Here is a 22579-nt window from a genome sequence, read left to right on the forward strand (position 1 = left end):
GGAACCGCGCCCCCATCTCTGTGCAGCCACCTCGGGTTGCCCTCTGCCCCCACCCCACCCCCATCCCAAACATGCACACATACAGCCTGCGCTGTTCGGAGAACCGGAGACGCCCGCAGGTGAGGACTCAGGTGGGCCCCTCCCCACATCCCTGGGGGGTTTCTGGCCCAGGTCTAGCTCATGGGGGCGAAAGCCCAGTCCTGGGGACACCCTTGACTGGGAACTCTTGACCCCGGGTTCATCCCATTTGGGGGAGTTTTCGTCTCCAGGATGGGTGGACATTCCCGTCCCAGAGTGACCCCACATCTGGAGGAAACTCCTGTGCCTGCCTGTGGGAGCACTGGGACTTCCCTTTCATCCTCGGGTGACTGCATCTGGGGTCTCCCCTGGCCTGGGAGTCTTCCCTGGGAGAGCATTCTCTTGGCCTAAGCTGACTCCCAAACCCCTGCATTTGGAGGAACCCTCTTCTGAGAGTGTGTCCCCCAGCCAGCTACCTCTGGGCTTGCACACCAGAGACAGTGACCTCTGGAGATGGGGATGGACACATCTGGAGGGATGCTGTGTGTACTCTCATCCCAGGACCATGACAGACTCCCCCACCCCCTTCCCGCAGGATCCCCTCGGCCAGGATGGAACTGAAGGCTGAGGAGGAGGAGGTGGGTGGCGTCCAGCCGGTGAGCATCCAGGCCTTCGCCAGCAGCTCCACGTTGCACGGCCTGGCCCACATCTTCTCCTATGAGCGGCTGTCTCTGAAGCGGGCGCTCTGGGCCCTCTGCTTCCTGGGCTCACTGGCTGTGCTGCTGTGTGTGTGCACCGAGCGCGTGCAGTACTACTTCCACTACCACCACGTCACCAAGCTCGATGAGGTGGCCGCCTCCCAGCTCACCTTCCCTGCTGTCACGCTGTGCAACCTCAACGAGTTCCGCTTCAGCCAAGTCTCCAAGAACGACCTGTACCACGCTGGGGAGCTGCTGGCTCTGCTCAACAACAGGTGGGAGGTTCCCACCCATCCCGGCCGCCAGACCCCCTGTCAGGGTGCTTCCTCTCTAAGCCACCATACAGCCCATACCACCCTGCCCTCCAGCCCCCCCAAACCTGCCACTCACAGCAAAGAGATCGGGGTACTGCCAAGCACTCAATTAGGGGCACCCAATCTCTGATCCCAGCTGTGAGACATGGCCACCCTCCCTGGAGTGATCTTTGCCCACCCTCCCGCCACTATGTCTCGATATTCTCCTCCCTTGGGGGATCCGGGCATACCATCTTTAAAGGGTAGAAACTATGGTATAAAAGCCATAGTTCCTGCCCTGATCTCTCTGCCCACCCATGCTTACCCATGTGCTCAGATGCCCAGCCCCTGGGCAGCCACTGCAATCCTCTGCCTTCTCAGACCCCACGGGGCAGATCCTCTAGACATGCCCAGCTCTCCTTTCATGCCTCTGTCCAGGGTTGGATGCTGCCCTCCCCCCAGGGTTGGGCATGGGACACCAGAGGCCAGACGGAGGCAGGAACTGAAGGTCCTGCCGATCCGTGCACTGCTCACACCCCCACCACACCCCACCCTGCTCCAGGTACGAGATACCAGACACACAGATGGCAGATGAAAAGCAGCTGGAGATACTGCAGGACAAGGCCAACTTCCGCAGCTTCAAGCCCAAGCCCTTCAACATGCGCGAGTTCTATGACCGTGCGGGGCACGACATTCGAGACATGCTGCTCTCCTGCCACTTCCGGGGGGAGGTCTGCAGCGCTGAGGACTTCAAGGTGGTGAGTGAGCCCCCTGGCTGGTGTGGGGCGTGAGTCAGCCAGCCCCCAGAGGAGGAGGGGACTAGGAGCAGGCGGCCTCTGGGGAGGAAGTTGTGTGTCCCTAGGGTTCGCTTCTGGCAGGCGGGTACTTTGTTCAGCTCAGGGACGCATTTGCTCTTAGTGAGGGCCTCGGCTTCAGCCTTGTGTCCGTGATGGCAGGAAAGAGAGCCTATAGTGTGCACGCACACACACACGCGCGCACACACACACACACACACACACACACACACACACAGCCTGGCAGGGCCCCTGACCCCATCAAGCTTACCTTCTGGGTCACAGGTGTCAGAGCTGGGGGTGGTGATGGGTAAGCTGCAGTCTTGTTACTCAAAATGAGGTCCGAGGACCATCATCTGGGACCTTGAAAGAAATGTAGGACTTTGCCACCCCACTTCCCAGACCTACTGAATCAGAACCTGCAGTTTAACAAAACCCTCAGGTAGTTTGAGTTAAAGTCTGAGAAGCACCATGAAACATGGGAAGTAAGGGAAGTTTTCTCTTAAAAAACTGGACAGGTAATTCTCTCTGTGCTACCCCTCCCCTACTCCAGCCATTTCACACACACACACACACACACACACACACACACACACACACACACACACACTGTCTGATTGGGTTCCCCCCTTGCCAGCCCACAGAGTCAGGGTCTGAGGAAGAAGAGATGACTTGGGCTACACAGTCATGGCTGAACTGGAGACTTCCTTTGCTTCTTAAAATGGAGATGCCCCACAGATACTCATACCCTCCACACACAGATGGGGCTGCCTCAAAGCCAGTGCCCCAGGGAGGGTTAGGGGAACTGACTGGCATTTCATGTGCCAGGTGATCATGGGCAAGTCATACAGGTTCCTGGGGGGTTAGAAACAGGCAGGGACTGTGGAAAGGGGTCAGAGGACCTGCAGCCATGTATGCAAAAGTATACCAAATGTGAGGCTGGTGCTTGGAACTCTTCCAAATGCTTTCTAGACTGTCCTTCAATCCCCTGGATGAATAGTCATATTATCTCTATTTAACAAGCTGAGACAGAGAGGTAGAATGAGTTGCCCAAGCTCACAGAGCTGGTTAGTGACAGACTCAGGATTAGAACTCATGTCTCATTCAGTCCCAATGCAGTGTGCTCTTTGCGTTAATATTGCTGACCCTGGAGTCATCATGTCCACTTCCAGTTCTGACAATTGCTCTTGAAAACCCAGGCTCCCCTAGGAGTCTTTTTCTGTCCATGCCTGCCCCCAGTTCTCCACTCTCAGATCCTCCCCTTTTCTCCCACACTTGCTTGCTTCCTCCATAGTATTATGGCAGCATGAACTGCATTTGTTTGTGTAGAAAGGTTGGAACCATAGTCATGCTTGTTTTTTCCTGCTGAAGTTACACACGACTTCCCAATCTCTTTAAGTCTTTATCTGAGACCAGTTTCATGGGCCTCTGTCAATACTGCTGGACAAAGTTTACATGACCACAGTCCTTGCTGAGCCAAGCTCATAGGGAGCTTAGCATGATGCAAGAACCATTTCCTTCCCACTTTTCCTTCCTCAAAACAGGAGAGTGCTGGATTCCCCAGGGCCCAAGACCAAAGGGCTCCCAGGCTCACCAACTATATTCCCAAGGGTAGTAGAACTGTAGTTGAAGGTGGAAGTGAAAGCCAGAGGCCTCCTCCTCTGCAACATACCCCACACACAAACAGAAGGAACCATCAAGAAAGATAGAGAAAACCCATTAGATTGAATAGTTTGTAGTGTTTGGATGAGGAAGGGAATTGCTTGGCTCGACCTGGGAAGGTGCTAAGGAACAAAGTGGAGTTCATAGAAAGTATACAGTTGAGGCTCCATCTGTCCCTCACGTCCAGAAAGATTCCAAGTGGTGGTGCTAAGATATGTTTGGTTCATGGAAATGGAGACCCTGAAATGTGATTGGTCCATGTTGTCTGAGGGGACAACCCTACACAGTCAGATGGAGATATGATTGGTTCACAAAGTTCTGGAGCAGCGTGAGTTCTTTCTCTTGCTGGGGGAGAAATACATGGCTAGGATCCCACAGGCCCAGCACTGGCACTTCTTGGTTCTGGGTTGTCAGGAACCAGGTTTTTGCTGTCTCTGAGCCCATGTCAAAGGCCTGACCCTGAACGTAGCTGGACCCAAACCCCTCAGACCTTCCTTCTGCCCTCTCAGGTTGATCTCAACAGCCCCTTTCTACTCTGCCCATAAGAGATGTCCCTACACAGATGGGAGTCTCATTGTGAGTCCGTGTCTGACATCTCCCTGGTGGAGAAGAAGAGCGCTGGCACTCTCCTCCAGCTCCCTGGTCCTAAGGGGCACAGATACCCCTTGCCTGATGCTCCACCTTCTCCCTCCTCTCCCTGGTCCCATAGTTAACATCTGCCTCTCCATTCTTGCTGGTCTCCGCTAGGACACGAGGCGTGTGTCTAGCCCCTGGACAGACGAGGCACTGACAGAAAACATCTCTCTCTCAGGTCAGAGCTTAGGGGAGACCATCTTGGCATCTTCTGCTACCTTGAGAGCAGAGGTTCTTAACCGGGGGTCCGAGTCCAGCTCAAAGTGTTTGCAAAATAGAGTGTGCACAGGCACACGTGGACTCTTTTGTGGGTTCCAAGTGCGACCATCATCCAACAATAGGAATCTTGCTCCTGGAGGACAGTGCAGGGGGCATAGGAAGGGCATCCTCTGGTCCCTTAGACACCTCAGCTCCCATGGTGGGGTTCTGCAGCGACAAGCATTCCCCCCAGATGTGCTTCTGAACCCAGCTGAACCTCAGGGGATGAACGTGGTCCAAGAAGTGTTTGGCCAGGTCCATCCCCCAGCTGTGGCTGAGTCAGCTTGGGAGAGTGGGGGGAACCTGGGCTAAACCTGGGAGAAACTGGCTTGGAAACCCTTTGGGACTGAAGAGGCAGAGGGCAATGGGAAGAGTGTCCCCCCAGCAGCCCAACTGGGTAGGCCTCAGTAGCTCTCTCCTGAGCTACCAAAAGAGCTACCAAAGACCCACCCACAGGCCCCCTCTTCCCTCCTCTTTTCCTTCTTGGTGGGGTGCTTGGTTGCCAGGGCAACAGGGTCTGAGGCTCCACTCTCCCACCCCACTTTGAGGCCAGCCAGGCCAAGGCAGGATAGGGGTTCCATGGTGGGGGCCCGGGGGTGCAGCTGTCCGCCGAAGTCTGGGTAGGAGTGGGGTGTTGGGGGGGGTGAGCACAGTCGCAGCTGGTGCCAGCCTCCAGCTGCACCTTATCTGTCCCTGGCAGTGGGAGCTCCGATGTGGCTGGAATGCTGAACAGCACCAAGGGGAGGGGGCTGGCAGATGGTGGCCTGGTCTGCCCTATGCCACTGCCCTCTTCCAGCTGAGTCCCAGAGCCTTTGCCTGGGGGAGAGAAGTGGGAATTCATTTCTGAACCCTGGAAGAGATGGAAGGGGAGGGCAGAGAATGGAAATCCTGGGGGTGGGTATGCAGTGGGGATAATATTCTCTCAGGAGAGGGTGGAATTGGGGGACAAGGGATAGGAGGACAAGAGTCCAGGGGACCCTGGAGTGGGGGCAATCTCCCAGAGGAGAGGTGGGCAAAGAGACCCCCCCCAAGGTTCTGGAGGTGAACAGGACTCTTCTGGAGCACCTGGAGGAGGTGAGATGCTGATATAAAAGGGGGGTGATCCTGAGACCCAGAGGTTGGAGGGAGAGGTCATCTTAAAGCAAGAAGAGCCAGGGATGGCAGGTCCCAGGGAGAGCCAGGACTAGCAATGGGAGCTTCCTTATCCCCAGGGCCGGCTCTGCCCCTTCACTGACACCCCTCATCACACCACCCCACAGCAGCTCAGACCTGGAGTCCCTGGGGAGGGCCCGACCTCACTCCCTGGGCCTGTTCCCTCCAGCTCGGCAGGGGATGGAGGGGCTGCTGAAGGGAAGGGCTGCCCACACTGCTACACACAGAGAGGAAAGGAGGGTTTGGGGGCCGCCCCACCCAGAAGCCCGGTGGTCTTTGTGTGGGCTTGTGGTGGGGTGTGGACGGGGGAGCACGCAGGGAGTGCAGAGGGATAGGAGAGGCTGGAGTGGAGAGGTTAGCTTGGGAAGAGGGGCACCCTGCCCTAGCCGTTCTTGGATACCTCCTCCAGCCTTACCCTTCCCTTCTCTCCCTCCCTCCCTCCCTCAGAAGTGACTGAGGTTGGAAGGAGGAGACTGGAGTTGAGCCAGTTGCAAGAATCCAGGGGACCCTGCATTGGGGGTCTCTCTCTCTCTCTCTCTCTCTCTCACACACACACACACACACACACCCCTCCCTCAGGTGACTCAGTTTCCTCTCTCACCCCCGCCCTCTCCTCCCCCATCCCTTGCCATTTCTGACTCTGCCCCTCTCCCAGAGGGCTGTCAGCTAAGAGGCTACTCTCAGTTAATTGATCTCCGGCTGTTGGCTAAAGTAATAGGGAGTTGATGTAAGTCAGCAGCTCTGGGGGCAGAGCCGGAAGTGGAGGGGTGGGGAGGAGCACTGCTTCGAAGCCCTGGGCTTTCTCCTGCCCCAGCCCGTGGAGAACTCCATGGTAGGGCCTCCACTGCACCCAGTGTGCATCCAGGAAGCAGAGGGGAGGCCTGCAGAGAGGTCTGAACGTTTCTGCTGTGGGTGGAGGTGGCTTGGGAGCATGCTTCAGCTTTGTGGAAGGCAGTTTCAATTCCTGGGGGATGGTGAGGGAGACTGAATAGTAGGCACGAGGGGCTGGAGTTGGGAGTGTCGAGCTCCACTTGATTCCTTCCCATCAGCGACAGAGCCCCTTGGGAGTGCCAAGTCTCGTGCTGGGCACCAGGGGGCGGCGGTGAACAGGCGGAGCCTGTCCCTGCCCGCAGGGAGCTTCGAGCCACGTGCAGTACTCCCCGGAGGTTCAGAGTGCAGGGTGGTACTAAGGGAAGCCGAAGGGCTTCGGAGCAGAGAATCACGTGCCAGGGATGAGAGGACCCTCCACATCTAGGTGGGGTCCTTCCAACCTCCCCAGCCCAGCTCAGCTATTCAGAAACGCCAGTTCTGGGAATTCCCTGGCGGTCCAGTGGTTAGAACTCTGTGCTCTCACTGCCGAGGACCCGGGTTCGATCCCTGGTTGGGGAACTAAGATCCCACAAGCCATGCGGCGCAGCCTAAAAGAAAGAAAGAAAGAAACTTCAGTTCTGCAGAATGTGTGGTGTCACCCCCAGCCCAGCCTCTCCCAGCTGATGACCAGTCTAGTTCTCTCCAGCAAGGGTCATGGTCTTTGGTCAGGTTCCCGAGGCACAAGCCTTCCCTTACTTTATGTCTGTACCCTGTATGTCTGTACCCTCTGTCTGAGAACCTTCTGGTCAGAACTCTGGCGTGGGGATTCTGGGAGGCAAAGCAGGGAAGGAGACAGCTCGAAGGAGAAGGGAGCCTGGTTTGGGTGGAGGACGCGTCTGGGACTCCTGAGTTCTATTTTGGGCATAGTTTCATCTGGCTCCATTTCTCAGCTTCTAGGCTCAATTTCCTGTGAGCAAAGGGGGCTGTAAATGGATTTTTAAATTATTCTTTGCCGAGGGGCAGCCCCTCCTTCAGCCCCTGGGACACTCTGGCTAAGCCCCCCGCTGGCCCATGTGTAGAATGGGTGTGCAGTACCGTTTCCTGGACACATGCATCAGACATCTTCCTCGTGGAAAAGTTTAAAACGAACATGAAACTGCTGTGTAGTCACCTTGAGGGAAAGTTCCCTTAAGAAGCTCTAAGGACAGAGGCTCTCACTCCAGGCTCTCCAAGGCCACTCCTGAGGGAGAGGGAGGGCAAGCTGTGATTTTTCTGAGCTCCTATGAATTCTTGGAAAGAAAACCCTTTCCCACTCCTCTCATCTGCACCCCCTCGATGTGGCTGACAGTCCTGGAGGCCTGGGAGGTTGGGCTGTGTAGCTGAGTATCTGCTGTGTAGCTGAGTGTCTCTGATTGGTGTGTCGGCTCTTCGTGCCCCGCTGGGAACATCCCTCGGGGAGAGACTGCTGCAGTGGCCTTGACCATGGAGAGCAGCCAACTCAGGCTTACTCACCACACACTGCACGTGTGCCCCAGGTGTGCAAGCACACATGCGCACCTCCCTGTGCATGTCTGAGAGCGGGAGAATGCAGACGTGGACTAGGGTGTGACGTGGAAAGGCATGGATGTGCACAGGGGCACACGCAGCTCTCTTCATGTGTCTGCAGGAGAGAGCTCGTGTGCCCACGAACCTCTGGCCCCATGCAGAGCACATACCCGCCAAATTAATCTTCTCTTTCTGTCATGCTTTGCAGTTTACAAATTCCCTTTACTTTAGCTCCTGTGATCCTCCTAATTCTGGGAGGCAGGAAGATGTTAGTATCTTCATTTGAAAGATGAGGAAACTGAGGCTCAGAGGTGTTAACATGACTTGCCTGAGGCCACACAGCCAGTAAATGACAGAGTGACCTCAGATCTTCTAAGCCCGGGTTCTTCGTGCGTGACCATAGGAGCAGGGATGTGTGGTGGAGGAGGCTGCCCATGCTCTGTAAAGAGGTGGTGTGATGAGGCAGGAAGGGGAAAAAAAAGGATGCGAAAGAGAAGAACCCCAGCCTCAGTTTGAGTACACCATCTTGTAACTCCTCTGCGTCTTCATTGCACCATTTGGCCAAGTCCCAGCCTTAGATGGACCCGCCACTGGCTTCCTCAGCCACGCTCTACCAGAGGAAGTCGCACGGCTTGGAATCACATTGTGTTCATGATCAACATGCCAGTGCTGCCCTGGCAACCCCACTGTGTTTTCCCGTCAACTTGCTCTCCCCAGTGATTACTGTAAATTTTTCTATGCCTCTCAAACCACCACCCTTCCTAGCCCCCCTCTCACCCTCAGCAGATGACCTCACCTCCCACTTCACAGAGAAGATAGAAGCCTCAGACAAGATCTCCCCGCTCCTCCGGGTACCTGCCCCGAGAGGGGAACATCCATCTTCTCTAGGCTGAAATCTCAACCTATTCTTACCATCTGATCTCCTTCTATCTTTATGGGAATTTTACCTTAAAGATTCTGCCTCTCCCTCCTTTGTAGTCGGTCTCTCCCTCCTTTGTAGTCGGTCTCTCCCTCTCCAGTGGAACCTTCCGATTGACACTGAAACATGCTTAAGATTCTCCCATCTTAAAATGTATAGCTAAAAAAAAAAAAAAAAAAAAAAAATGTATAGCTATAGGGACTTCCCTGGTGGCGCAGCAGTTAAGAACCCACCTGCCCTGCTGGCCTGGACCGACTGCACGGAGGCACTTGGCCGTGTGGAAATGCCTGATTTTGTTCCCTGCACGCAGAGGAGACACAGCTATTGAAATCTTACTGGGTAAATTCCCAGGTACTGGGAAGTTCATAGATAAGAATCAGCCCAAGTCAGCTTTAAGGGATTTACCGTGACATTGAGAAGAAAAGACCGGGCTTCTAAAAAAAAAAAAAAAGAACCCGCCTGCCAATGCAGGGGGACACGGGTTCGAGCCCTGCTTCAGGAAGATCCCACATGCCACGGAGCAACTAAGCCCGCGCGCCACAACTACTGAGCCTGCGCTCTAGAGCCCGCGAGCCACAACTACTGAGCACCACAAATACTGAAGCCTGTGCACCTAGAGCCCGTGCTCCGCAACAAGAGAAGCCACCGCAATGAGAAGCCTGGGCACCACAATGAAGAGTAGCCCCCGCTCGCCACAACTAGAGAAAGCCCACGCGCAGCAGTGAAGACCCAACGCAGCCAAAGATAAATAAATAAAATAAATAAATTAAAAAAAAATGTATAGCTATAATGACAGCTAACATTTATTGAGCACTTACTATGTACCAGGCTTTAGGTTAAGATAAAACCCAATAAACAAACGTCTCTCAACTCCACAGCCCCCTCCAGCTCCCACAGTATCTGTTTCTTTTCACAGACAAAATTCTTAAAATTGATGCATAGATTTCACTGTCTCCATTTTCTCATCTCCATCTCACTCTCTGATCCACTCGGGCTGCCTTCCTCCCCCGGCCCCAGCACTCCACCAAAATCGTTCTTGGTAAGGCCGCTAGTGACCTCCATATTTCCAAAACCCACAACCATTTTTTATCCTTCATGTCTCAAAATCATTCCAAATGGTTGACCACCACCTGTGTTTTGCACTATTCTCTTTCCTAACAACGGTACTCGCCTGATTTTCCTCCTTTGTCTAGCCACTCCTGCCTCTGTGCCAGCTCATGCTCTTCCACTTGGCCATTAAATGTTGGCACTGCTCAGTCTCAATCCCAAGCTTTCCTCTTCTCTTAAATTGTGGGGCTATGATTTAATGGAACAGCTTGATGAATTCTTCATTAGTATATTTTTACATTGGTGTATCTTACGATGTAATATTTGACATATTACATCGGTATGTATTTACATTGGTATAAAATTGTAAAACATTTCTAGTGTCCTGGAAAGTTCCTTCGGGCCCTCTCCTAGTCAACACTACCCGACAAGAATTAACCACATTCAGGCTTCTGTCAGTAGAGATAAGTTACACCCGTTCTTGAACTTCCTAGACTATATGTATCCTCCATGCAGTGTATACATGTCTGTGTCTGTCTTTTTTTGCTCGTGACTATGTCTGTGAGATTCAGTCTCGCTGTATATAGCAGTAGTTAGTTCTTTTTCAATGCTGTGTAGTATTGCCTTATGTAAATAGAGCACAATTTGTTTATCCATTCTACTCTTGCTAGACATTTGGGTTGTTACTACTTCGGGGCTATTATAAATAAATCTACTATGAACGTCCCTGTTCATGTCTTTGGGTTGCCATATGCACTCATTTCTCTTGGGTATATAACTAGGAGCTGTGGTTAAGTCACAGGTTAGGATTCTGTTTAGCTTGGGTGGGTACTGCCACATCAGGCCATTTTTCTTTCTATCTCTTCTAAAAAAACTTTGTATTCTATTCCTGAGTAGTCTCATCTTCACTCGTGATTTCAGTTACCATCTACACACCGACAACTGCCAAATGCATGTCTCAGCCCGGCTCTCTCCTCTTAGTATCAGTTCAGTGGCCAATTTCCCACTTAACATCTCCACTTGGATCTCCCCAAGACTCTAAGACACCAGCATGTGTCAAACCAAGTTCATCGTCTTAGCTCCCAAACTAGTCCTGTACTTGTGTTCCTGATCTAGTGAGCCATTCACCCACTTATGCAAACTAGAAACCATCCCTGACACTCCATCTCCCTCGCCTCCCTTACCAGGTCTGCCAGTGTTGACTCCCAAACATCTCCACTCCATCCCCCTGTTCCAGGCCACCCCACTGCTCCATGTCTCACCTAGACCGCTGCAATGGCTTCCTAACAGGACTTCTAGAATCCCTCAGGCTCCTCCAGAGTGGTCTCTTCAAAACACTGCTCTGATCACTTGAAATCCTTCCATGGGGAATGGGACCAGAATCCTTACCCAGCCTCCAAGGCCCTAAGGGCCTGCTCTCCGGCTATATCCTCCTCTTCTCAGCTCTCTCCTCTCGGAGCCTTTGCACTGACTCTGTTCTCTAGAACACCGCCTGCCCCCCAACACATACACACACAGACCTTTACCTAATCACTCCTCCTTATTCTTTAGATTGCAATTCAAACATCACTTTCTCAGAGAAACCTTCCTCAGTTTCCAGTCTGGTTCAGATTCCCCTGTCATTCACCTCCATGAAACCATATTATTTTTTTCATATCACTTATCATAGTTTGCAATTAAATATTTATTTTTGTGATTAAAAAAAACTCTCCCTCATTAGATAATAAGCTCCACAAGGATCCAGTCCCTTATCTGTTCTCCACGTGTCCTCAGCACATGGACACTCAGGAAATATTTGATGGGTAAATGAAAGAAAGGAGAAGAAGGAAGGGATTTAGAGAGGGATGACCTACTTCCAGTCTCAAGCCTACTACTTGCTCTCCACGAGACTTGAACAGGTCATTGTGCCTCAGTTTCCTCATTTTTCAAATGGGGTGAAATTACTCAAACCTGCTTATTTTGCTGGGTTGTATACGAATCCCCTGAGGCATCAGTTGAAAAGCAGGAGACGTTCCACAGATGTGAGGGGTGACCGGAGTTCAGAAAGAGATGTGGAGAAAGTCAGAAAGCACTGGGTGGCCACACACAGCTTAAGAGACCTACCGGGTAGGGAGTGATGTGGGGAGGGGTCGCATCTTTGGATAGAGGGTTCAGAATTGAGTGTCGTTCTGCGAGCGTGTCTGCTTGGGTCCTTCTCCTCTGTGTATGCTCGGGGGTCTGTGTGTGCTGCTTGATCTTTTCCTCACCTCCCCATTACTGTGAAAAATGTGGATTTGTCTACTAGATCGAGATGAGGAGGAGAGAATGTTAGAGGATGGAGGAGGGAGGAAGAGTAGTTGGTGTGTGTGTGTGTGTGTGTGTGTGTCTTCGTTGCCCACAAGAGGGCTGTGTGTCTGTGTGTAGTGCTGTGTAGGTGTGCAGTGTAGGTCTTTGTGTTCGTGTGGGGGAAGAAGTGTCCAGCCACACCAGATTTGCTGTCCTCTGAAGCTGCTCCGTTTGTGCACACCCTACTCTCTGGTGAAGCGCCTGGAGCTTCCCAGCCTTAGTTTCTTCCCTCTGGAAGTCCAATCTACTTCCTCTTCCAGAAAGGCTGCAGGAGGGGAACGATGCCCTCTAGTGGGTGTGGGGACGCATGGGCAGCTGCAGCTTTCCCAGCCCAAGCCTCCACCTAGGCTGGCCCACCTCCAACCCAAGTCTGGAACTCACCTCTGAAACGCGTCCTGGGGACGTGCAAAGCCCTCCAAGAGCTGAGGTCCCGTAGGCAGGAAGAAAATGCACACAGGACAGGAAACAGAAGAAGAACCCGCGAATTCATACAGGAGAAGCCTGAGGACAACAGCTGAAGGTGGGAGGTCTCTCCTCATCTCTGCAGTGATTTATCTCTGGTTCCTGTTTCTCCACGTGGCTCCTGGGTCCTGCTCTTTCATTCTCACAGTCCCTGCCCTTAAGGAGCTACTGATCACTACTCATGCTTGAAGGGACTGGAGCAGAACTGGACCCTTCAGTCTGTTCCCTGAGTGGGCACTAACTATGCCCTGTGGAGTCAGGGAAGGCTTCTCGGAGGAGGTAACCTGTGAGCAGGGTCTTGAAAAATGAGTAGAAATTCTCCAGGTGGAGTCCAGGGAAGGCATGGAACTGTGGATGAGCCTCGTGTGTCTGTGGGATGGGAGAAAGACATGGTGGCTGGATGCTGGACCCTGGACTAGGTGGGATGGAGGGGTGGAGAGGTGAGGCTGGAGGGTGACTTGCCAAGGCCGTGTAGGTCCGGGGTGGCGGGGGTTGAATTTTACCAGGAGGCACTGGGGAGTGAGAGAAGGTCTTTATGGGGAAGGGTGGTCGGAATTACGTAGCATGGACTAAAGGTGGGGAGAAACTGCAGGGAGGCAGGGAGTTAGGGAGACCAGCTGGGAGGCGGTTGTTTAGGTAAAAGTGGGAGATCAGTCTGAGGGCAATGGCATGAGGATGGAGAGGGACCAGATCTCAAAGGCTGCTCTTCTTCCCGGGCCTCTGTGTCCCTAGCGGCAAAGCTGAGGCCAGAGGTCCCACATCAGTCAGTTCTGCTAGAACCTGGCACCCTGCCTGCCATCCCCAACACGCTCCAGGCTCTCTGCATGCAAACGGAGGAGGGAAGACATGTGGGAGCAGGGAGGGGGGAGGGAAAGGGGGGCAGGAGCCTGGGGTTGTGGGATGTTTAAGGAATGGAAAGGCCCAAGTAGACTTGTCTGACCCCCACTGGTCCTCCTCTGGCTCTGTGGAGGTAGGGTTAATACGTTTCCCCCCCCCCCTTCCTCTCCTCCCCTCAGGTCACCTTCTAGGCCCTGGAGACTTGGCTGGTGGCTCAAGTTCCTCAACCAGTGGCCCTGAGTAATCAGAGCACACAGAGGGGCCAGGGGCCTGGGGGCAGGGACTGATCAACTGGGAGCGAGAGGAGACTCAGAGACTGAGGGGCTGGGGGTTTCTGCGAGGCTGAGGGTTTGGCAGTACCCCAGGTTATTCCCAACACTCTCCACTTGACCTAGGACCCTGTCCCGGTTCTGAGCTCAGTTTCTTCCACCCACCAGAAGAGAATTCCTCCACCTGCTCTCCTGGACTGCTGGGGGATGGGCAAGCTGGGAGGGGGAGCGGTGATCTGCCAGGAAGCTTTTCAGCTGCAAGAGACAGGGTCCCTCCCCCCAGTGCCAGGAACTGGCCATAAGTGAGTCTGTGGTCAGTGAGAGACCTCTGCTAATGGAACCTGGGCTGCCCCCCAAGCCACAGAAGGGAGTGCAGCTCGGTGTGGTGGTGGTGGGATGCTGACTGAAGTAGAGTTGGGGGGGGGGGTCAGGGGAGGGAGGGGAGGATCAATGGCGTCAGGGATGGTTGGAGGGAAACCGGAGGTCAGGGAGAGAGTAGGGGTTCGGGGCAACCAGGGGTTCAGGAAGTAACTGAGAGTAAATTGTGGTCAGCCCAGTGATCAGAAGGGAACTGAGAATCAGAGGAATAATTAGGGGGAACCGCAGTGTAAGGGTGTATGGGGAGAACTGCGGGGCTCTATAAAATATCTGGGGAGATTCCAAGTCAGGGGGAATTAGGGAAGAATTAGAGGTTAATTAGAGGTGCCGAGAGAGTGTGGGGCTCAGATAACTCAGAGGAATGACTGGACCAGGTGGGAATGAGGGCAGAGGACTCAGAATTGGGGTGGGGAGGGTGAGAGGGAGCCTGAGGGTGTGTGTCTTGGGGGATGGGCAGAGACCCTTGCTGGCCCAAGTCGTGGCAGTGAGAGCAGAGGACTCTGCTAGGTCCCAACTCCCCAGGAGCCCCCGGGCTCTTCCAGCGTTTCCACTCTGTCCTCGACCCTGTCTGTCCTGCTGGAGTTGGTGACGGGAAAGGGGCTCCGGCCCCGCTCCTCTCCATCGGCCTCCCTTTCCCACAGCCATCAATTATTCATCGGCTCAGACAGCCGCCTCCCTGACAGGGCAGGCTGGTCCTCCTCTCCTCTCTAAGCCCCTCCCCACCTCAGCCACACTGCCACAGAGGCCCTGGCAAGGGAGGACGGCCAGCCGGGCAGCAGAGACCTGGCAAGAGGACTGCCGGACCCTGCCTAGGATCACATCTCCTCCCCTGTTCTCCTGCCCACCTCCTGGTGCCAGGGAGCCCCTGGAGAAGATGCCCATTCAGATCTTCTGCTCTGTGTCATTCTCCTCTGGAGAGGAGGCCCCAGGGCCCTTGGGAGATATTTGGGGTCCCCACCAGCGGCAACAGCGGGACAACTCAGAATCAGAAGAGGAGGGAGAAGAGAAGGAAAAGGAGGCAGAGAGGAAGGGGGCCAGAGAGAGGGACTTACCGATGGACTTGGTGGCCTTTGCCAACAGCTGCACCCTTCATGGAGCCAGCCACATCTTTGTGGAAGGGGGTCCAGGGCCACGGCAGGCCCTGTGGGCAGCGGCCTTTATCCTGGCACTGGGTGCCTTCTTGTGCCAGGTCGGGGATCGAGTTGCCTATTACCTCAGCTACCCACATGTGACTCTGCTAGATGAAGTGGCCACGACGGAGCTGGCCTTCCCGGCGGTCACCCTCTGCAACACCAATGCCGTGCGGCTCTCCCAGCTCAGCTACCCCGACTTGCTCTACCTGGCCCCCATGCTGGGGCTGGATGAAAGCGATGACCCCGGGGTGCCCCTCGCCCCACCGGGGCCCGAGGCCTTCTCTGGGGAGCCCTTTAACCTGCACCGCTTCTACAATCGCTCCTGCCACCGGCTGGAGGACATGCTGCTCTATTGCTCCTACTGCGGGGGGCCCTGTGGCCCTCACAACTTCTCAGTGGTGAGTGGGTGCCCAACAGTGTCTGCCGTGGCTCACCCTGACCGTCACCTCCTGGGGCTGGTAACCATCCTGTCTCCCCCCCACCTCACCTGGACCACCCACCCTCTGTGAGAGAGGCCTGGCCAGAGCTTGCCTGGGAGCCCCAGGGTCTGCAGCTGGGCTCCATTTCCAGGGCTGTGCCAGTACTGCCCTCCCTGTTAGACTCTTGAAACACATAGTTGGTAATTAGTTGCTGCCCTGAGGCCCCTGGTGTCTCCCTGAATATCCTCCAGCATGTCCAGCCCTTTCCCAGATCCAGCAGGGTCAGCACCTTAATCTATCGCTGAGGTCAACCTTTGATCTGGCGGTGGGTGCCTACGCTTGGCCTTAACAATGTTGACTATCACCCCTGTACTGGAGCTGGGGCAGGTGCCCCCTGGTCTCTGGAGGCGCAAGAGAAGGGTGTGGAAGGGAGGCAGAGGGCTGGGGATATCCCCCCTCCACTCCAGCGTGCCTGTCAGCAGCATCCTCACGTGGTCTTCCTGTGCTCCTCCTGCAGAGTGTGTGTGTGTGTGTGTGTGTGTGTGTGTGTGGTGAGGGAGAATAACAGGCCTCCTCTAAATCCTCCCCACTCCCCCTCCAGCTCTAAGTGGCCAGGGACCCTCTTCCCAGGGGAAGCCCTCACTAGGAGAGTCTAGGGCCTTCCCTGCTGAGGGACCAAGCGGCACCCCATCCTTTCCCCAGTTCAGCTTCCAGTTCCGTCTGGCCCAACAGGTCCCCTTCTGTCCCCTACAAGTGCCAGATGCCAGGCCTTCCCTTCCCATACACCTGTCTCCCAGTCCCCCACCTTTTCCCTAGTGCAGGGGCAGGTGGGTGTCATCATATCAGTGCATCTTGGACTGACTACAGACAGACAGGAACCTGGAGGTTTTGGCCACTGGGCCTCGGACAGGCCAGGAGGTAGAGGAACATGGACCGAGGAAGGGGTCAACCTGGCTTTCTCGGGATCTAAGGCGGGAGCAGGCACTTCTCAGGCAGCACCACCAGGTGGCAGCACAGTCCACCGGTCAGCAGCACAGCCCTCCGAGCCAGCTCAAGGCTGCAGCTCCCAGCTGGCCTCAGCCACCCAGGAGTCCCTCACATCCCCAGGTGGGGGGTAGGCAGGGGTGCGTGTCCAGCCTGGACCCTGTGGCTGAAAGCCACAAAGCCTGGTAGTGGAGCTAGGGGATTACGAGTTTTCTCTCTACCTCCTCTCTGGACTTCACCCACAAAATGGCAGATAGCACCGGTTTTCTTTTCCAGAGGGGGAAGGAAGAGGTTGTTCCAGGAAGGGGGAAGGGGGCAAAGACTCTACTGACTAGTAACCCCTACCGCCTCCCTGTTCCAGTCTCGCCTGACACTCTGTCTCTCTCTTTCTTTGGGCTGTGTCTGTATTCACCTCATGACTCGCTTGGTGGACTCTGTCACCATCGCTCAGTAGCTGAAGCACACTCACCCCATTTGTGGGAACCTGGAGGCATTCTGGGAAGCTGTGGGGAAAGGGCCATAAAGAATAGGTTCACTTTTCTCTCTATGGCTGTGTACTCAGGGCTGCAATAAGGGCTGCTCTGTGGCATGGAGTCGGGGGACTGCCCCCAGGGCTGAGATCCCTTCTGCAGCCCTCATAGTTCTGCACCAGCATTGACGAACATGCCAGGTCCTGGATATTCAGGTTCTGGTGATAAGGGAACAGTGATGGACATAAGGGACTAATGGCAGAGGAAACTATAAAGCATAGCTTGGTCTTGGGGAGAGCAGGATTTCAGATGCCCGGGGTGAAATCCAGGAGAAGAGAAGATAAGTCTCAGAAGGCCCTGGGCCTGAGGAGAGGGTCCCAGGGAGGGACCAGGCAGTGAGGGGCTCCAGATGATGGAGGTGTGTATATTAGGGTCCCAGCGGGAAAAAGGTTAACACCTGAATAGTTTAGTTGAAAAGACTAACAAAGGGACTGTTTATAGAATTGTGGGCAGAGTTAAGGAAACAAATGAGGGGGCCTGAGGCACCTAGAAATAGTGGGAAATTGTCCTGTTCAAGCTAAAGGAACATCAAGAGGCAACAGTGCTATGCAGGGAGCCCTCTTAGCAGGATTTGTGGTCACGAAGGGTCTAAGCCACCTCGAGAACACTTGCAGATAAATACCCTTGTCTCTCCCTCCTTCTGTCCTCTGATCCCTTGCTGATACCTCCCATTGGTCAAACCCAACCCGAAGCCCATCCAGGTGGCAAAGGAGCACAGGCAGTGCACCCCACAGGGATCAGCCTTGCAGGGCACACAGCAGGGAAAAGAAGGACAGAACGGGTGAGAAGGAGGACAAGTGGAGAGTGGGCTGCTCAGGAGGGGTCATTCCTGAAGGGTTGAAACTCCACCAGTTGGAGGGTCTGGAGACAGTCCCTGGTGGGCAGAGGGTACTGGCAGGACTCTCAGGCTCTCCGCTCTGCCCCCACCAGGTCTTCACACGGTATGGAAAGTGCTACACGTTCAACTCTGGCCGAGATGGGCGTCCCAGGCTGAAGACCATGAAGGGTGGGACGGGCAATGGGCTGGAGATCATGCTGGACATTCAGCAGGACGAGTACCTGCCCGTGTGGGGGGAGACCGGTATGTTGCCTCTCTCAGGGGGGCCCCCCTCCCTGTGGTTCCGGGCCTCAGCCTCCGTCGGGGGGCTCCTGGGCTCTACTGTGGGCCTGAGGCAGGGCGTGGGCTCTCCTCGCTTCCTCCCAGCATCTCGCCATCTCCACCTCCACTCTACCTGACTGCCACGCTCACATTCCCCTGGCTCCCCCTTCCTGGCTCAGTTACTCTCCAAGGTAACCAGCCATCCCTTTCCATCCGTGGCCACCACTCACTCTATAAATAACTCCGTCTCTTCTTGGGCTGCCTGCCGTCTGTCTGGTCTCAGGGGCCTTGGGACAGAGAGACGTGGGGGAGAAGGGAGAAAAGGAGGGGGAGAAATGGAGAGCCTCTGAGACAGTGAGAAATAATTTGAAACACCGAGATGCCTAACTGAAGCCAGGTAAGAAAAGAAGTGTGTTGGGCTTCCCTGGTGGCGCAGTGGTTGAGAATCTGCCTGCTAATGCAGGAGACACGGGTTCGAGCCCTGGTCTGGGAAGATCCCACATGCCGCGGAGCAACTAGGCCCGTGAGCCACAACTACTGAGCCTGCGCATCTGGAGCCTGTGCTCCGCAACGAGAGGTCACGACAGTGAAAGGCCTGCGCACCGCGATGAAGAGTGGACCCCACTTGCCACAACTACAGAAAGCCCTCGCACAGAAATTTAGACCCAACACAGCCATAAATAAATAAATTAAAAAAAAAAAGAAAAGAAGTGTGTAGGATTCAGGGGTCATCAGGGTAGCATGGAGCTGGTGAACCCAGAAGGAGGCTGGGGATGGGCCAGGGGCCCTTGGACTAACTACCCTCCCCCAGTCTCAGTGTATGTTGTGGTTGTCTCAGGGGAGGTAGGATGCCCCCAGCTCTGAAGGAGGTTAGGGAGTAAGAAGCCCTCCCAACACACACCCCTCTCATTCCCCTAGATGAGACGTCCTTCGAAGCGGGCATCAAAGTGCAGATCCACAGTCAGGATGAACCTCCCTTCATCGACCAGCTGGGCTTTGGTGTAGCCCCAGGGTTCCAGACCTTTGTGGCCTGTCAAGAGCAGCGGGTGAGAGGGCCACAGGAGGCCGGTCCCAGGGTGGGTGGCTGGAGGCTCATGATGGAGGTGGAGTGGTGGGCAACCAATAACGGGAGGGACGGGGGAGCTAGGGCCTGGGTAGCCATCTGACTAGTCAGAAGCATGAATGATCTAATGAATGGGATGCTCCGTAAACTCGGAGACCCTCAGAGGCTGCACAGGGAGAGGGGGCAGGACCCCTGAGTTCTGCATCGTGTCAGACAAGTCCATCAAGGTGACTCGGGGAGAAGTCCCCACACCCCCCAGCTCCCCGGCTCTCCCAGCAGCTCATCTACCTGCCCCCGCCCTGGGGCACCTGCAAAGCTGTTACCATGGACTTGGATTTCTTCGACTCCTACAGCATTACCGCCTGCCGCATCGACTGTGAGACCCGCTACCTGGTGGAGAACTGTAACTGCCGCATGGTGCACATGCCAGGTCAGGCCCCAAAGTTCCAAACACGGTCCTGGGCCCCTCAGCCTGCACTGCCCCTCACCGGCTCCCCATGCATGTTATCCTCTGCCAACATGCAAGCAAGGCCAGCTGGCTTCTCTCCACCCCAGTTCCAGCCCCACTCCATACCCATATGGCTCTTGCCTCTCCGACCTCAATTCCTGCCTGGACCCATGGGGATGGGTCAGAAGGGTCCAGGGGGTATGGACTTTGGGGTAGGTCACTTCCAGGACAGACTGGGGGCTGACTATTCCTACCCTCCCACCCTCTCCCAGCTCCCAGCTTCTTGTGACGCTGGTACCACCAGCGTCACAAGACCCCTTTAATCTCCATCCTGCACCCCTGTCTTTTCTCCTCTCTAGGGGATGCCCCATACTGCACTCCAGAGCAGTACAAGGAGTGTGCAGATCCTGCCCTGGGTGAGCGCCCCTGTCCCAGGGAAGTCTGCGGGAGGGAACGAGGAGCTGCCAGCCATATGCATAGGGGTTTCAGAGCAAGCTCCCAGAAGCTTCAAATAACTTCTGGATCAGGCTTCACCTGAACTCTCCTGTGTCTGACTTTAGCAAGGCCAGGAATAGCATCTCTAGAGGCCCCTGTGGAAAATGAACAGGGGTCATCTGGGAGGGGTGGCCTTCACCTCCCAGAAGGCCTTCACCCACCTCTCATGAGCACCTCAGCTGGTTGACCCTGGACGGCCCTGAGAGAATGAGATATAGGATTAAGAAATATCCATGGAGAGTCTGGGTGAGGATCAGCACAGGTGGGCACAGGGCCGAAGGGAAGGACAAGTCAGAAAAAGAGAAGGGGGCTCAGGCCTCCTTTGGGCAGGGCCAGGATGTGCGTGTCGGGAAGGTGCTGGCAGAAGGGCATCACTCAACTGGCACCTCTCACCTGGCTGGCACAGACTTCCTGGTGGAGAAGGACCAGGAGTACTGTGTGTGTGAAATGCCCTGCAACTTGACTCGCTATGGCAAGGAGCTGTCCATGGTCAAGATTCCCAGCAAAGCATCAGCCAAGTACCTGGCCAAGAAGTTCAACAAGTCTGAGCAGTACATAGGGTAAGGGCTCTGACTGTGAAGGGTAATGGGCGGGCTCTGATGGGGGTTGGCAGACAGGAGGAAACTGAGATAACATGGGGAAGGCAACCAAAGAGTCTGAGAACAAGCAGAACAAACAGGGAAAGCACCCCTTTCTCTTTCCTCCTCTCTTCATCCTCATTGCTGTAACTGGGATCACCTCACAATTGCTGGTGCATGGAGCGTCTTTTCAATTACACCATCACATTTAATCCTCACTCTAAAAGGCAGGTATCCACATCAGCATCTTGTTTTATAGATATTGGAGACTGAAATTCAGAGAGGATAACTTGCGAAGGTCACCCAGCTAGTAAGGGACAGAGATGTGACTTGATCCGAGGTCTCCTCTCCCAACCCCTTTGCAGGGAGAACATCCTGGTGCTGGACATTTTCTTTGAAGTCCTCAACTATGAGACCATTGAGCAGAAGAAGGCCTATGAGATCGCAGGACTCCTGGGTGAGCTGCTGATGGCACCTGTCCCCTTCCATGCCGCGGGCATGGTGTGACACGCTACCACCCAAAGCAGGCTGCTCACCTCCGTCCCACAAGGCCTCCTCCCCTGCCAGCCCCAGGGGCCTTCCCGTGTCCCAATGAGCTCTGCCGCTCCCCCTGTGTCCTGACCCCACTGACCTCCCTGTGGGCCCCCTTGCAGGTGACATTGGAGGCCAGATGGGTCTGTTCATCGGGGCCAGCATCCTGACTGTGCTGGAGCTCTTCGACTACGCCTACGAGGCAAGTGGGGGCGGGGCGCCTGCACGCAGCCACGGGAGGGGCGGGGTTCAAGCCCGCCCACCCGCCCACCACCCCTCTTCCCTCCCAGGTGATAAAACACAAGCTGTGCAGACGAGGGAAGTGCCAGAAGGAGGCCAAACGGAGCAGCGCGGACAAGGGCGTGGCCCTCAGCCTGGATGACGTCAAAAGACACGTGAGGGAGCGAGAGAGGGGCGCCCTCCCGCCCCATCCCTTCCCCGACCACCCCAGGACCACCCCCCTTGCCACCTTTTCTCCGTTGCCTCCCCCATGCCCCAGCGGCACCTGTGGCCCTTCCGATAACCAGTGCCTGTCCTGTGCCGTTCCCCCAGAACCCGTGTGAGAGCCTCCGGGGCCATCCTGCCGGGATGACGTATGCTGCCAACATCCTACCTCACCATCCGGCCCGAGGCACTTTTGAGGACTTTACCTGCTGAGCCCCGCAGGCCGCTGTACCAAAGGCCTAGATGGGGAGGGCTAGGAGAGCAAGGGGGCCCCCAGCTGCCCCGCCCTGGAGACTCACTCCCCCATCCAAGGCAGCCCCCCACTCCTGGGCGGTCCTTTCCTCTTGTCTGTGGTGAGGAAGGAGTCTTGACCGTAGAGTCGTCTCCCTGCCTCTATCCCATTCTTTTTTTTTTTTTTTTTTTTTTAACAAAACTAATCTAAAACAGAAACTAAAAAGAGAGAACGGGGCGAGTGACCTCAGGCTGCCCCTCTCTGCTCCATGCTGCCTCCCACAGCTCCCAGCCTGAATTCTTTCTGTCTGGCTGTCTGTCATCTGAGTGTCCACCTACATTTTGCTGCCACCAGTCACCAAAGCCCCCTCCCAGTGGGGGGTGGAGGGGATCCTCGGGGTCTGGAATTTGGCCCCAAACCAGAGAATGTACCTTGAAGGGGAGGGCTAGTAGGGGGGGCTTCCCCAGCCTTAAGAGACCCTCTCAGCCCAGTGACCGCCCCCAACCCCAAGTCTCCAGGCAGG

At 55.3% G+C, this 22579-nt stretch overlaps 1 protein-coding gene across 3 annotated transcripts; it reads left to right on the forward strand.

Moving 5' to 3' along the window:
• The first annotated feature begins 629 nt into the window (after positions 1 to 629).
• On the forward strand, positions 630 to 22161 carry ASIC1 (acid sensing ion channel subunit 1). 3 transcript variants are annotated; one of them, XM_059934586.1, is made up of 11 exons: positions 630 to 991; positions 1572 to 1767; positions 18097 to 18247; positions 19184 to 19311; positions 19608 to 19758; positions 20136 to 20192; positions 20678 to 20831; positions 21215 to 21306; positions 21503 to 21582; positions 21671 to 21775; positions 21933 to 22161. In XM_059934586.1, the coding sequence occupies exons 1-11, from the start codon at positions 630 to 632 to the stop codon at positions 22035 to 22037; spliced, it is 1581 nt and encodes a 526-aa protein (XP_059790569.1). In that variant the 3' UTR covers positions 22038 to 22161. The 3 variants fall into 3 exon arrangements, with proteins under 3 accessions (XP_059790569.1, XP_059790568.1, XP_059790570.1); XM_059934585.1 differs by lacking the exons at positions 630 to 991; positions 1572 to 1767 and adding an exon at positions 14975 to 15631; XM_059934587.1 differs by lacking the exons at positions 630 to 991; positions 1572 to 1767 and having other exon boundaries at positions 18146 to 18247; positions 19605 to 19758.
• Positions 22162 to 22579: the final 418 nt, after the last annotated feature.

The sequence above is a fragment of the Balaenoptera ricei genome, chromosome 10, assembly GCF_028023285.1.
Source record: "Balaenoptera ricei isolate mBalRic1 chromosome 10, mBalRic1.hap2, whole genome shotgun sequence".
Taxonomy (NCBI): domain Eukaryota; kingdom Metazoa; phylum Chordata; class Mammalia; order Artiodactyla; family Balaenopteridae; genus Balaenoptera; species Balaenoptera ricei.